The 12,959-nt window shown below is 42.8% G+C and overlaps 1 protein-coding gene across 1 annotated transcript in view; it reads right to left on the reverse strand.

Moving 5' to 3' along the window:
- Positions 1-12,259: 12,259 nt before the first annotated feature.
- Positions 12,260-12,959, reverse strand: part of CDK15 (cyclin-dependent kinase 15) — a gene marked incomplete at its 5' end in the record, with an annotated part of 29,300 nt that continues 28,600 nt past the window's right edge. Inside the window, 1 exon segment of the mRNA XM_009084169.1 lies at positions 12,260-12,369. Within this exon segment, the coding sequence (XP_009082417.1) occupies positions 12,260-12,369 (110 nt within the window).

Consider the following 12,959-nt stretch of genomic DNA (forward strand, 5'->3'; position numbering starts at 1 on the left):
AGAAAGATTGTTAGCAGGTAGTTTTGCACAACAGGGCTAAGATGCTTCAAGGTCTCAGGGAAAGTCAACCTAATTCTCTCTGCAAATTTGAAGCGCTAGTCTGTGATTTACTAAAGGGGAGCAGTGAGTTATTAAGCTCATCACAACACAGAATCCTGCTCCCCTAGTCCAGAGGGAGCCAGCTATTTAATAAATCAGAACCCTGTGCTAAGCTACAGGGATAAAAGGATCTACATTAATATGAAAATATTAATATCTGGAAGAGCAGATTATAATCTAAATGGGTTAGAATGAGATAGCACCATTGTTTAGAAGAAACAGCTTGCTCCAAATCTCATTACAACCGTAATCATACTAGCTGTGGAAGATATCTTCAGACCCTTGAAAGCACTTTGGATGCTTGGTAAATGTGGTGATCATGCTGGGGGGGTTTCAAATAGCTGCCCAAGGCTTGCCTTTCCTCTCAGTGTCAGCTGGAGGATCTGCCTGAAGGAAGCAGAGACCCCAGGTACAACTGAAGGGGATGACATGGCTATGTGTGACTCACAGAAGCACTGCACTTGCAGAAATGAGCATTGCCCAGAGACACCAGTGACTGGGGATGAGTTTCTCTGCACCACTTCCCTCCAAAACTTTATCTGGAGCCACAGGGGAGGTGGGTGAAAAGTCTGTGAGACGAGGCTATATTCTCCCTCTCTCACTTGTGCAAACTGAAGGGACCTTGGCATAGCAGTGTCTGTTGTGAAGGGACAGAACAAGATGGGGTCAAATTCAGGGGCTGTTTCCTCTCAGGTGAAGGCCCCATGGTAGCCCCTTCAGGGACTTGTCCTCCATGACTGCCTCAGTTGCCATCTGGTGTGAAGTGTCTAGCCCTCACTGTTTACAGCATGTTTCCCTCCAGGCCCAGACATTTTTCCTCACTTGCACTAAGTCAAAGTAGAATCTGCCCTGGCAGGAGCTGTGGTGCAGCCTGGTTGCATAGAGGCAACTCCCTGAAAACATGGTTATGCTAGCAACCCATGTGCCTTCATTTATCATGCCCAGATGATGAAGGGTCCTTCTCTGTCTGCTAGACAGCTGCTTTCCTGGGTTTCTCTCTGCCACCTTCAAAGAGTTTCTCAGGTTGCCTCCTCACACAGCCCCTTCTTCTTGGAGGAGCCTCAAACACAATCCCAAGCTTGGAGCCTCACAGCTACCTCCAAGCTCATCTCTCAGCTCCTTTTGCATGGGATCTGCAATGGATGGTCAGCATCCTTGCTCCCAGGTCTCTTGCAAGACAGTCTTCTTTCAACACCATTAAATCTTTCAGGTCTGTGTCCAACTGAATGACTTCTGAGAGTGTTTTGTATAAAGCAGACATCTAATCACATGAGAAGCCTTCAGCATATACCCATGAAAGCATGATGTGGTTTATCTTGGTGCTTTTCATCAGCTATAGGATGCAGGGCCCTTGCAGCTTAGCCCACAGCCACCAGCATCAGCACAGTGACCTGTACAACAGCTCCGTGTTTTGCTCACAAGAACTGTTCCCAGACTCCATCATGGGGATAGTTGGCCTTGGCAGTACTGTCACATGGTGATAAATTCAAGAGCCCTGTTCAGAGCCATAAAATTTTTTCAGCCTCTTTGTTTTAATCCAGTCAAAATGTCAAATGGCCTGAGATTTCACTAGCAGGGAAGGTTCTGCAAAGAAAATGCAACAACCATTCTGCTGGAGAATGGCGGGACATAATCCTGGGAATGCACCTGGGGAAGGCTAAAAAGAGCAAGGACACAGTCCTGGGAATGCACCTGGGAATGCAGTGTACAAGCAAGGCTCTGGAGATAGTAACATATATAGATAGGGAGTAACTCAGCTGGGCAGATGGCAGATGGCAGGGGTAAGTCGTCCTTGAGGGTGAGACAAACAAGTTTGAGACAAACAGCTAGGAATGCAGCCAAGCCTGAGAAAGTAAGAGATAATCCTCACAGCTGTAACTGCAAGTAGGGAGAGTACCTGAATGCTATCTTTAGAGCTTAGCCAAATATAAATGATTTATAATTATATGCTTGCCATGCACTGTATAAAAAAAAGCCTGTCGGACAATAAAGTTGGAGCTTGCTGTATCACCCACACTGAGTCAGCCGCTTGCTTCCCCGTGCAGAACTTTCACCTTTCCCAACACCATTCCTGATGAGAAGGTTGAAGCCAAGGTAAGTCAGTGTTGCTCAGAGCTGTTATTTTCCTTTGGCACCTGTGGCACTTCCAGCTTTAGTCACCAAAGTAAATTTTCCAGCACATCCTTCAGAGTAGTGCCCAGTCAGGCCAGCGGTCTAGCTCATGCTTACTTCATTTCAGACACCTGTCATAAATAGAGACATTACAAACAGGCAAACTATGGCCCAACTGCCTAGCAGAGGTTGGCAAGTAGAGTTCAATCCACTCAAGATATGAAGGACCTTTCATAACACATGGTTTTGGTTTTCACAAATATTGAGACTATTCTTTGCATTAATGATAAAGTGGATTAAACATGCCCTGTTTTCCTAGATAATGCCCCTCTGGAGTTTCACTGGGACCAAAGTGGATCTGGCATTTAAACTAAAGAAATCCCTGTTTAGCGTGTGGGAGTCTCTAGAGAGGCCTCAGATCTGCATTGCAGCTGTGAAATACGACATCTCTGTTGCTTATCAGAGATCTACATTTCTCCTGGGAAAATTTTGCCCAAAGGATTCAGCCCTTGCCAAATTTTCAACTGGATTTTGTTTGTTTATTTTTAAATTTCTTTTTAAACATCTGAAACCAACAAACCGAAAAATTGCTCTAAATCTATCAACTTGAGTTAATACCTTAAAATAAAATAATAAAAAAATTAATTCCTCCAGGCTGCCAACTTCTATTTCTGAGACTTAGTCTAAAATGGATTTAAATTACTGAAATTCTAAACCCTGAAAAAAAATGAGTTTCATTGAAAAGAATCACAGGTTTTCTTTTCTCCTGTGATATTACACCTGTTCATGGCATCTGATTCTCCTGAATTCTAAAGTGGTTCATGTCAAACAGGCATGTGTGTGTAAAATACTGCTCTTCTGACCTTTGTGTCCACTTCACAGCCACAGGGAACACAGGTACCCAGGGCACAATTCACTTATCTCCTCCCCAGTCAATCCCCCTGGCAAGCTTTCCCCATGTCTATGCTCTCCTCCTTCTTCATGTCTATACTCATTTGTTGTGCAAAAAATATCAGGGCAGGGATGAAGCCAGGTATTTTAGGTCAAGTACAACCTCTAATGTTTTCCATGGTTTCTACTATGCTGAAATGTAGAATTTTGCCATGATGCTACATGGACCCTGGAGATAATGTTTGGCTATGGCTGCAGCTACATCTCCCTTAGCTTCACGGTGCTCCAAGCAAGTGGGTGTGATGGGCTGTGTAAATACTGTGTACTAATCTGTACTCCAGTTTATAGGGGAGAGGATGGTAGAAACCACACAGCTACAATCTATTCAGGGTATTTATTAATATTAGATCCTCAGGGAGTAGCTCTGCTTACTTCATAGACATCTGTTTGTTGGAAATACCAGTTTGATAAACAATCTTCTCAGCCTCGTTATTTTAGCCATACAGACATTTCAGATGAGGATGATGTTATGGTCCTTTTCAGTCCTAATGCAGGGTCTTTTCCTCAGAACAAAGGTGTAGGTCCAGAGTTTTTTCTCACAGCTGCACAATGCATAGACATCTGCAGCACATGAAGCACTTGGGCATCAGCAATCATAATCAAGCCCCCAAAGCAAAACTTCAAAAAAACCCCACAAAAAAGACACTCCCCAAGGACCCACAGTCCTCTGTGTAAGATTCATTTTGAACTCTAGAGGTGTTAGATGGAGATCTTCCACTGTATCTCAGCATTAAATATATTTGTCCTGGAAATAGCTTCAACTGTGAAATCTCTTTGCTCTGGAGAGAGCTAATGGTCAAATATCTATAGATATTTGTCCCATGTCATCATCTGGGACCTTGCTGAGTGGTGGGGAACATACAGAGCTGTTGTATATTCTGATGTAATGTATGGCCAAGAATGAAGAATCTCAAGTTTCTGCCTGTTTCTGGTGACTATCCAGGGAATATGGTTTTCACTGAGGAGGACAGTGTGGTGGAACAACCATCTAATGGAAAGTGAATTCTGATATCTGTATCTGTATCCAGGCTGTTGGAGAGTATACAATAACTATTGTCTTTTAAGAGCTTTGCTACCGATTTCATTACCCTGGAAAAGACTGTGGGATATTAAGTAGAGAACAGTCAATTCCTCTATCAGCAAATAATCATCTATGAAATAAATAGAGTAAAACAGTCATACTTGTCTTAGCAGATGTTGTTTGTTGATATAATCTCAATTTCAGAGGTTACTGCATTTGAAGATCTTTTCTGGAACTATTCAGAGAACATGCATGTGATGGGGTAAATGTAACTAGCAGATGTAGCACTCTAACAGTACATATCTCTAAAACATATATTTCATCTTATGACCAGCTGGTTGAATGTCTTGCTATGATACAGCAGCATCGCAGTACTGTACATTTTGAAGGCAATGCTAAATTCAGATCCTGGCTCCAGCTGAAAGACTCAGGATATCATGACTTGCTGTTTAGGACACTTCATAGAGGAAAACAAAATCCTGGGCTGCATCCAGACCCAGAGTCCCCATTGTCCTTCTGCTGGGAGCCCTAGTTTTGCTCTACTTGTTTGATTAGGAATGAATGGGACTAGTTTGGTTTTCTTCCAGACCGGTTGTACTTCGCCTCATTATAAACTTCACCATGTACTGTCCTTTCCCCTGCCTTATCTCCCCATCTCCTTCAAGAGCAGTGCTGGAATGCAAGAGGGGTGCTTTTGCTGGGAGCTGTTCTGAGCTGAGAGGACAGGCAAAAATGACCCTTTATCCTGCTTGGTGCTTAAAACAGCTTCCGCCTGCGGGGAGGGGATGCACTGAGAACGTGTGAGAGCGCTGAAAAGGGAAAAAAAAGCACAAAAAGCGAGGGGGGAAAAAGAGTAACATCAAGGAAGCTAGAGACAAACTTCAAGTTGTGGATTATTTCTCACACAGGCTCTAATTAGGAAGCCTCTTATGGGACTGTGAAGCTGTCAGGCTGCCAAATGTCAGCATGTTTATCGGAGATCAGGCGAGTCTCCTGTCTGCAGCAGCTCCAGTTTGGTGCCACGATCCTCCTGGGTCTTTGCAGTGTGTGTGACTCACACTCGGCACTAGCACCTCTGCGAGCTTCAAGGCGCAGTGGAGGGCTTTTTCTTCTCCCTTAAAAATCCAAAAATAAACCTTTTTCTGGGACTTGGCCTCTTCCTGCAGGTTCTGCACAGCGAGGGTTAACCATAGGGTGCCGAGCGCTTCAGCAGTATGTGACTCAGATTCCCAGGGAAATCCCCTGCTTATCTGATGGAGCCTGCTAGTCTGCTAATTGAATAAGCTCCTATTAAAAGTGCAATGTTTTTTAATGACTGCTAACAAAGGAGCAGATTCTGATCTGATCTTTTCGCTTGAGATCATTTTTTGCTCCTGGTCCGGCCCAACCCCTGATCGCAGCCACCCCCAGCCCCAGCAGCCTGTGCAGAGCTGGAACCCACACACCAGCTCAAGGGCTTTGGGCTGCGAGGGAGCGACCAACTGCGGGTGAAACTTCAGTTTTAACGAGCCAGGACTTCATGAAGTGTGGCAGGCAGGAAACTTTTAACGGGGATCTTTAGGAAGAGGAGTAAGTCTGCCGTGCAGCCAGCAGAGGAAAGTATTTGTTGGGAGACTACCAAGGACTTCATGTAACGTAATTGCTGCAAATATCTATTACGTGATTCGAGCTGTGTTCTGAGTAATTAACTTTCTCAGTGTTGAAATCGGGGTGATTTGTTAATTCTGCATATAAGATGTTGTCTGTGTCTGCCTAGGAAAAAATGTTGGGTATGCTTCTGCATATGCACATTCAAACCTTAATTTTAATTAAAATTACATGTATTATATCTGTATCTCCTTTTCTCTGTGGGAATTGACTTTGAGAAGGTATTGCCTAACAGGAAAATAAATAAAAAAAGATGTGGTTAGCATTTAAAGTGAGTTTAGTTGGTTTCCAGGGTGCTTCCAAAGTAGACTATGACAGCTCTGACTTCAGCCAGGCCCTGACTGCCCCAGGGTGAGGTTGAGCACTCTTGCACGACCCTGTGACCACATTTGCCTTTCTTTTCTCACCTGAAGTTCCCAGTGGTTACCCAAGACCTCATGACATCAGAGCCATGTAAAGTTTTCTAATAAGGAGATTTTTTTGTTTTTCTTGCAAACCAGGAATAAGACCTGGCCACCTTCACTTTGATGTGTCTCCACACTTACTCAGTTCCCCTGTCTGTCCTTTTTGCTTTTCTCCTAGGAAAGTTTCTATTAAAATGCAGGAGCTTGTTTAGAAAGTCCCACACATCTACACTGACACTGAGCTGCTGCTTTAAAAGTTTCATAAGCAACCCATAAGTGGTGGGTTTTTTTCCACACAATAACAATAATGAAGTGTCAAAAATCTCAAGATCCTGTTATCAGAGGCAGAGTTGAAACCCCATATCTCAGCCTGTTTCCTATTCCCCACTCCTGAGTTGTCAGATGCTGTGACATGGCTCCATCACGCCACGACTAGCAGTCCCAACAAACAGAAAATGATTTCCAACTGGCAAACATGCTGTTTACTTTCCAGAAGATTGCACTTTCCCATCTGACAGCTGATCAAGGGATCTCCTGCTGCTGTCAGCATGAAGAAGTGTTTAAACACAGGGATGGAAGTTTAAACATTTTCTCATTATCACAGAATAAAAAAAAAATTTAAAAATAATAATAAAAAAAAGGCATTGAGTCTCTCCGACCACCTGCTGTGCCAGTAATGAAGCAGTGTCACATGACCAGCTGGCGAGGACTTTTATCTCTGCCCCAATATCATTACTGAAGTGACACCTGTCACATGACCGACATCAGGGCTTTCATCTGGGCTCCCCAAATGCAGTTCTGGTTTGTGATGGGTTTTTTCCTGGCACTTCCCCCCAAACCCCTTTCAAAGAGCTTTGCCCACTTGCACCATTACAGACAGGGGTTTGCAAGTTTTAAAGCCTTTGGATCTTTTCTTGGGCATATGTAATTTAGCCAACAAAGTTGCTCTGAAGTAAAACAGAATCCTGGCCTGGAAAAGAAGTTATTTCATTTACTTCAAGATGTTTTTAAAGCAAATATTTAAGTTTGCTGTTAAACTCTCTTTACATAAAAGAGGATGTTTCAGAAATCTCAGACTTGGTTTTAATTTATTATTAGGCGGTGAGAAGAAACAGTTTGATGACCCTTGAGCACAATGATTTCCATTTACATGCACTTCATAAACTCTCACCTGCTTTACCAACTTATCCTACCCCTGCCAAAAGAAAGTATGTTCTGGAAAAAAAGAAAGGTCAGTCCTGCACCTCTATGCCGACGTCTGGGATTTCTGGTGAGGTGTTCAACAGCAAAAACATATAGACTTGAGATGGGCTCACATAAATGATAGCAGTACTGAGCACTTACTCAACAGAACCCATTCAGTTATTACCTCAAAACAACATTAGACATTCAGATATGAGAGGGGATGATCACCCCACAGGATCCAGATGTGAGCAGGTTGAAGATAAGAGAGTATGAACTTTATGGCTTTTTCCAGCTCCTCCTTTCCCACTCCACACTCATCCACACATGAAGTCTGGTACTTCTCACCCTTCATAATCTGATTCAGCTCACTAAAACAATGAAAAAATAACTCAATAAAAAAGTTCATAGTTTTCCACCTGTTTACTGAGTTAAATCAGCTCTTCAAGAGCTTAGAAAAGTGCCAGAGAGCAAAAGAGAGAAAGACTGTGAAGACTGAAGCATGGTGGGAAATGGGGGAAGCAGAACTGCCTTTTTGGGTGGTACTGATACATGAATTCAGATGTGTTTCTTGTTACCTACCCTTTCTGACTCATTACAACACTACATCCATTTTCCCTGAAAGCTGTTGCCCCTGAGATTGTGCAGGCCAGGGGATGGAAAATCTACTACTGAGATCAGTACTCCTGATGTAAATAGTACTCCCATTAGTTTGGCAGAGGAGTGGTTCTGAGGCAATTTCTCTCTCTGATCTGGCATGTTTAAGGCATTGGGCCTCCCAGGTTGAGTTAATGAACTGAAGACTGCTGGCTTGCAGCACATCCTTTGGACAGGGTCTTCCTGGCTTTCTTCCTCTCTAGATACAGAAAGAAGGTATCATTTGACCCTTTGGCAATTTAGCGTAAGATCTGTGGCCATTATGGAGTAGTAGCTTTGTAAAACAGCAAAGCCATTCTGTCTGCTGCTTCAGGGCTGAAGAAAATTGCAATTGGTGCTCTGGATAGACCATGAGGAGAAGTGACTGAGTTCTTTGCATTAGATTCACTCATTGCTCATACATAACAAATCCTTTCATTTAACATACCATGAGCATTTAGTACCTCCCAATTAAGAGCAGATATTCAACCGTGACCATCCCATTGCAGGCATTACAGATCCTGCTTCTTCACTGCTCTTAGTCCAGATGCCTGCAAGAGGGCAAAAGGAATGCAGAACACCCCCATCCCACCTTGGGCACCATTTACAGCCACAGTGTTCAGTATTGCAAAGGGAAGCCAGGTCACAGTCACTTTGAGAATGGCTGATGTTTGGGAGGTTTGGGTTCATGCAATCTAGAGGTAGAAAGAATTTTGGGACATAACTTGCCTTTTCATCTGCTTGACCATGGTGTTTGGGGTGGAAATGCTGCTACCTTACACTAAAAGCTCACGTTTCAGCTCCTTCTATGGCTGCCACCCATAGCTCCTTGACCGGTTTTGTTCCAGTGCCTCAATGCTCTGCATAGCTCTTGCTCAGAGATGTTCTCCCAGTCATGCCAGTGACAGTACTCAGATGAATAAAAAGTATTCAAGAAGGTTTGTATGCCTGCACTTTAATGATTTATCTTTGTCTTCCTTTTCTGCTATGAGATTACATCAAGTCTTCAGGATTTGGATGTCCCAGAGCTAAGAAAAAGTATCCCAGATAACTGAAATAAAGCAGACTAGCACTTGAACACAGTAAGTTACTTGTTTTCCCAGTTCTTCCAGGAAGAAATCTATGCAAAGTTTCACAATAACTGTAGTTGGGAAAGAGCTCTCTGATTTCCCCATGTATCCTGATCAGCACTGACCTCAGATTAGCTTTCCTTCTCATAGTCTGTCAGAAGCCCTGAGATCACTGAGATTAAAGCATCCTGGTAACTCATGAATGAGCCAGGACTCTCTGCAACAGCTGGACCAAAAATGGACTGCATTTGGCTCTATATTAATTCTTTGCCATCTCCCCTCTGCTCATCAACAGCTGCATACATTTGAGATCCAGTATAAGAAGACTCCTGAATTCAGCTCTGAGTAACCAGTCTGCATTGCACATGTCTAATGCTCTGCTGGTGTGGAACCAGTATGCTGGTAATCCTGTTTGTAATGGCAGAAGCTCCCTCTAGGAAATTATAGCAAACAGTCTTAAACAATTCCTTTTGTTGACAACTTTATCCAAGAAACCATCTTCCCTGGAGACTTCACTCAACTTTTGACTAATCCCCTCCTTCCCTCAGGAGCTCTTTTGTTGAAGGAGATTGTAGGCAAACCCCAGGAATGACAGGTCTCTGTAAGCCTTGGATCAGCCTCTACATTCTTTCAATTGTCAGTTCCCATCTGTCCTGTTGCACATCGATCTTCTGGTCCAGGGATCTCTCTATTAAGTGACACATGGCTGAGTCCACATGGCAAGTCCAGTGCCCAGACTGTGCTGTTACATCTTCGTTGCCAAGTGAATCTTTCTGATATTGCTTTCTGAAAAACAAAAGGCAGGACATCTGCACAATTTCATTCTTTTCTACTGGAAGGTGATTTTAAAAAACATACACCCCACTCCCCAAACTCTGACCTTTTAGAATCTCAAAGCTTTTGCTTCATTTTGTCAATATCAAGAGTTATTTCAAAGGTCCTTGGTGTAATGGTGGGTAGAATCTGCCCCTGTTGCAAAGGAATTCTGTTAGGATAAAAATTTATTGCCTGAGTTCTGAATCAAAAAGAAAAATAAATCCTGATTACAAATATTCTACAGAGCTAGTGACTTCAGTCACTCTGCTTGTTAACAGTTGGTTTAAAACAAGCTCTAATATTCCTGTAGATTCAGCTACACTTAGCTGGTGCAATAGCACATACGTGTAAGAGGCACAACATTATTTGTCTGAATTTTAAGAAGCAGAGTAAGAATGGTAGCAGATTCCAATGATCCGTATGTTCCTTCTCAGCAGGTAGAGGGAAGGAGGTGGGGAGAATAGGGTCGAAAATGGATGGAGTGTCGGCATGGAGTATATATCACCCTGGGATAGACGACTGGCACTCTCTCTTCCTTTCCTGAAACCAGAAGCAGAACAAGGAGGAGGCTGTGATGATGTTTTGTCCCTTCCTGTGTTGCTCAGGGCCCATGGGTTCAAGATGGAGCCTGGTACATTTAGGGTTTTTTTTGATTTTGTCTATTTTTGTAACATAACTCAGGTTGGCAAATGAAACAAGGCTGGCCAGTTTCATTATGTTCCCAGGAAATTCCATTCTCTCATGTGCCAGCGTGAGGCTGTTGTGCTTTAGATGCCTATCTACCTCTCATTAGATTTGAAAAAGCATACAGAACCCCCTGCTTTCCACTGGTAGCCTATTAAAATGACAAAAAAATTGCTGTTTCATTTATAACTTTGCTTGCATGTCTGAATCCAGATGCCTTTTTTAAAATGAGAATTAATAATACCAACACATATAGAATTCTTTCCTGTAATGAAGTGCAGAAGAAAACTTGAGTTGACATTTAAGCTTGTTTAGTATGCTTTGTAAGCAGCTTTAAAAAAGAGAAACAATCACTTCAAGGCAGGTTAATATAAAAGCAAATGTTTAAGAGTATCTCCTACTATTTTCAAGTTTTCACAATTTTTAATGATTTATTTGTGAAATGCTCTCTAAATCAGTGAAAATGGCCAAACCCAAGTTCCCTGAACACTAAAGCATGAATGCCCTCCTCAAGTGAGTTGTCCCAGAAGCCTTAGTGGAACTGACAGCCAGCTTTTTGGGCAGGATTAGTTCCTCTCTGATCACAGAGAGGGAACAGCTCTTAGCTGAGCAGGTGAGCAGAGAATGTATTAAGGCTGCCTCCAAAACCCAATCTGGTCACAGGGCTGGCAGTGTCAAGTCCTTTTTGAAAGGGTTCGAGGGTGTGCTGTCTGCCTGCTGTTGTCTACATGATGAGGGCAGAAGGGGTAGAGAGAGGCTGTGAGACCAGGCACTGAGTGCTAGGACCTGATCCTATAGCAGGTATATGCTATCTACATGCATTTGAAAACACAGATGGGTAGCTGAGGTGTGCCCTGCTATCACAGCTAGGTTGCCTCTTAGCTTGACAGACAATAAGACAGTCAAACTAATTTGGCCTCAAGATCAGTTTCCAGTCTGCCCTGCAAGCACAGACCCAGCGGTGACACTGACAGGACACATGCTGCTAACAAATGCACAAAGTAAACAAAGAGACGAGGTATAATAAAAGGGGAGCTTCCAGTAATTTCTTTCAATAGCAGTGGTTTTAAGTAATTTTGGGGTCTTCTGTAACAAAAAGGAAATGAAAAATATTGATGCTGAAGCATCATTTTAAGTTGTGTCATATTAAAATAGGGATTAATTAAAACCAAGTGTGTTACAAACTACGGAGATTTTGTCTAGCTCTGCTCAGGTTCCATTGTGTGTGAAATCAAAACAAGTATGCTCTAAAATGTGAACTCGGTGGGCAAAGGACAAAGGCGAACAAAGCAATTTGGTCAGTTTAAGCAATGGGGAAATGAAGCAATGTTTTGACTGGGGAGGCATCAGAGGAAAGGGCACTGGTCTGAGACTTGGGAGTATGAGAAAACAAACCCAAACCTCCCATGATATCACTGAACATTGTTCAGTGGGGGCTATTGCCTTGCTGATCTCTTCTCTCTGAATGTGAGATTTCCCACTTCATCCTCACCCTGGAATGTGGTCATCCAGCCCTGGGTCAGTTCCGTTTTCCCATCTTCAATACACAGAGGAATTCATGTGATAAGGATGATGGTAGCAGCTGTGACAGTGGCAACCACATGCTTACCCAAGAGCTAGTCAGTCATCCCGACTTTCTACCAAAACTTGCTCAAACCTCCTGAGAGATGGCCTTTTTGGTAAGAAGCAAACAGGTCACAGATTTCAGGTTGCAGTCTCACTCCTGGAACTGTGAGCACTGACTGTGCTGTGGAAAAATCAGGTTAAAGAGAAAGCTGCAAAATGGTCCTTTTTCTTCATTGTGCTACTTTCCTAATGCTCTCCTGTGGCATTATCCACAATATAAACTAACTCAGGATTCTATTTCTCACAGCTGCATTCCTTCTGATTTTTTTGGAAAATTGTTTCTTTTATCTAGACACCCTTCTCTAGAAATCTCATCTGCAGTTTCTTTTCTTTTTTACTTTTTCTTTTTCTTGGCACAGCCAGCAAAATACTGTTTTGTAGAACAGTGGTAGGAATGCAACCCGCTAATCAAAAGGATTCAAATGGATCCGAGCACTGCCAAGCTCTCTCCTTCCCACCCAGCAGAGGGGAAAAAAAAAAAAAAAAAAAAGAGAAAAAAGAGATAGAGCGAAGGCATGAAGCTTCTCTCCTTCAGCAATCTCACAAATGCAAAACCTTCCACTCCAGCGACTCCTCATTAACTTACCAAATCTGACAGTCTAATTATTGTAGCTGCTTCACGCTTAGAATAAATAAATACTAAAGTGGGTGTTTAAAGAAATTGAGCAGTGAAATTCAGTCATCTAGACAGTCAATAGAGAGTTTATTTTA

Source organism: Acanthisitta chloris, unplaced genomic scaffold, assembly GCF_000695815.1.
Source record: "Acanthisitta chloris isolate BGI_N310 unplaced genomic scaffold, ASM69581v1 scaffold40181, whole genome shotgun sequence".
In the NCBI taxonomy this organism is placed as follows: domain Eukaryota; kingdom Metazoa; phylum Chordata; class Aves; order Passeriformes; family Acanthisittidae; genus Acanthisitta; species Acanthisitta chloris.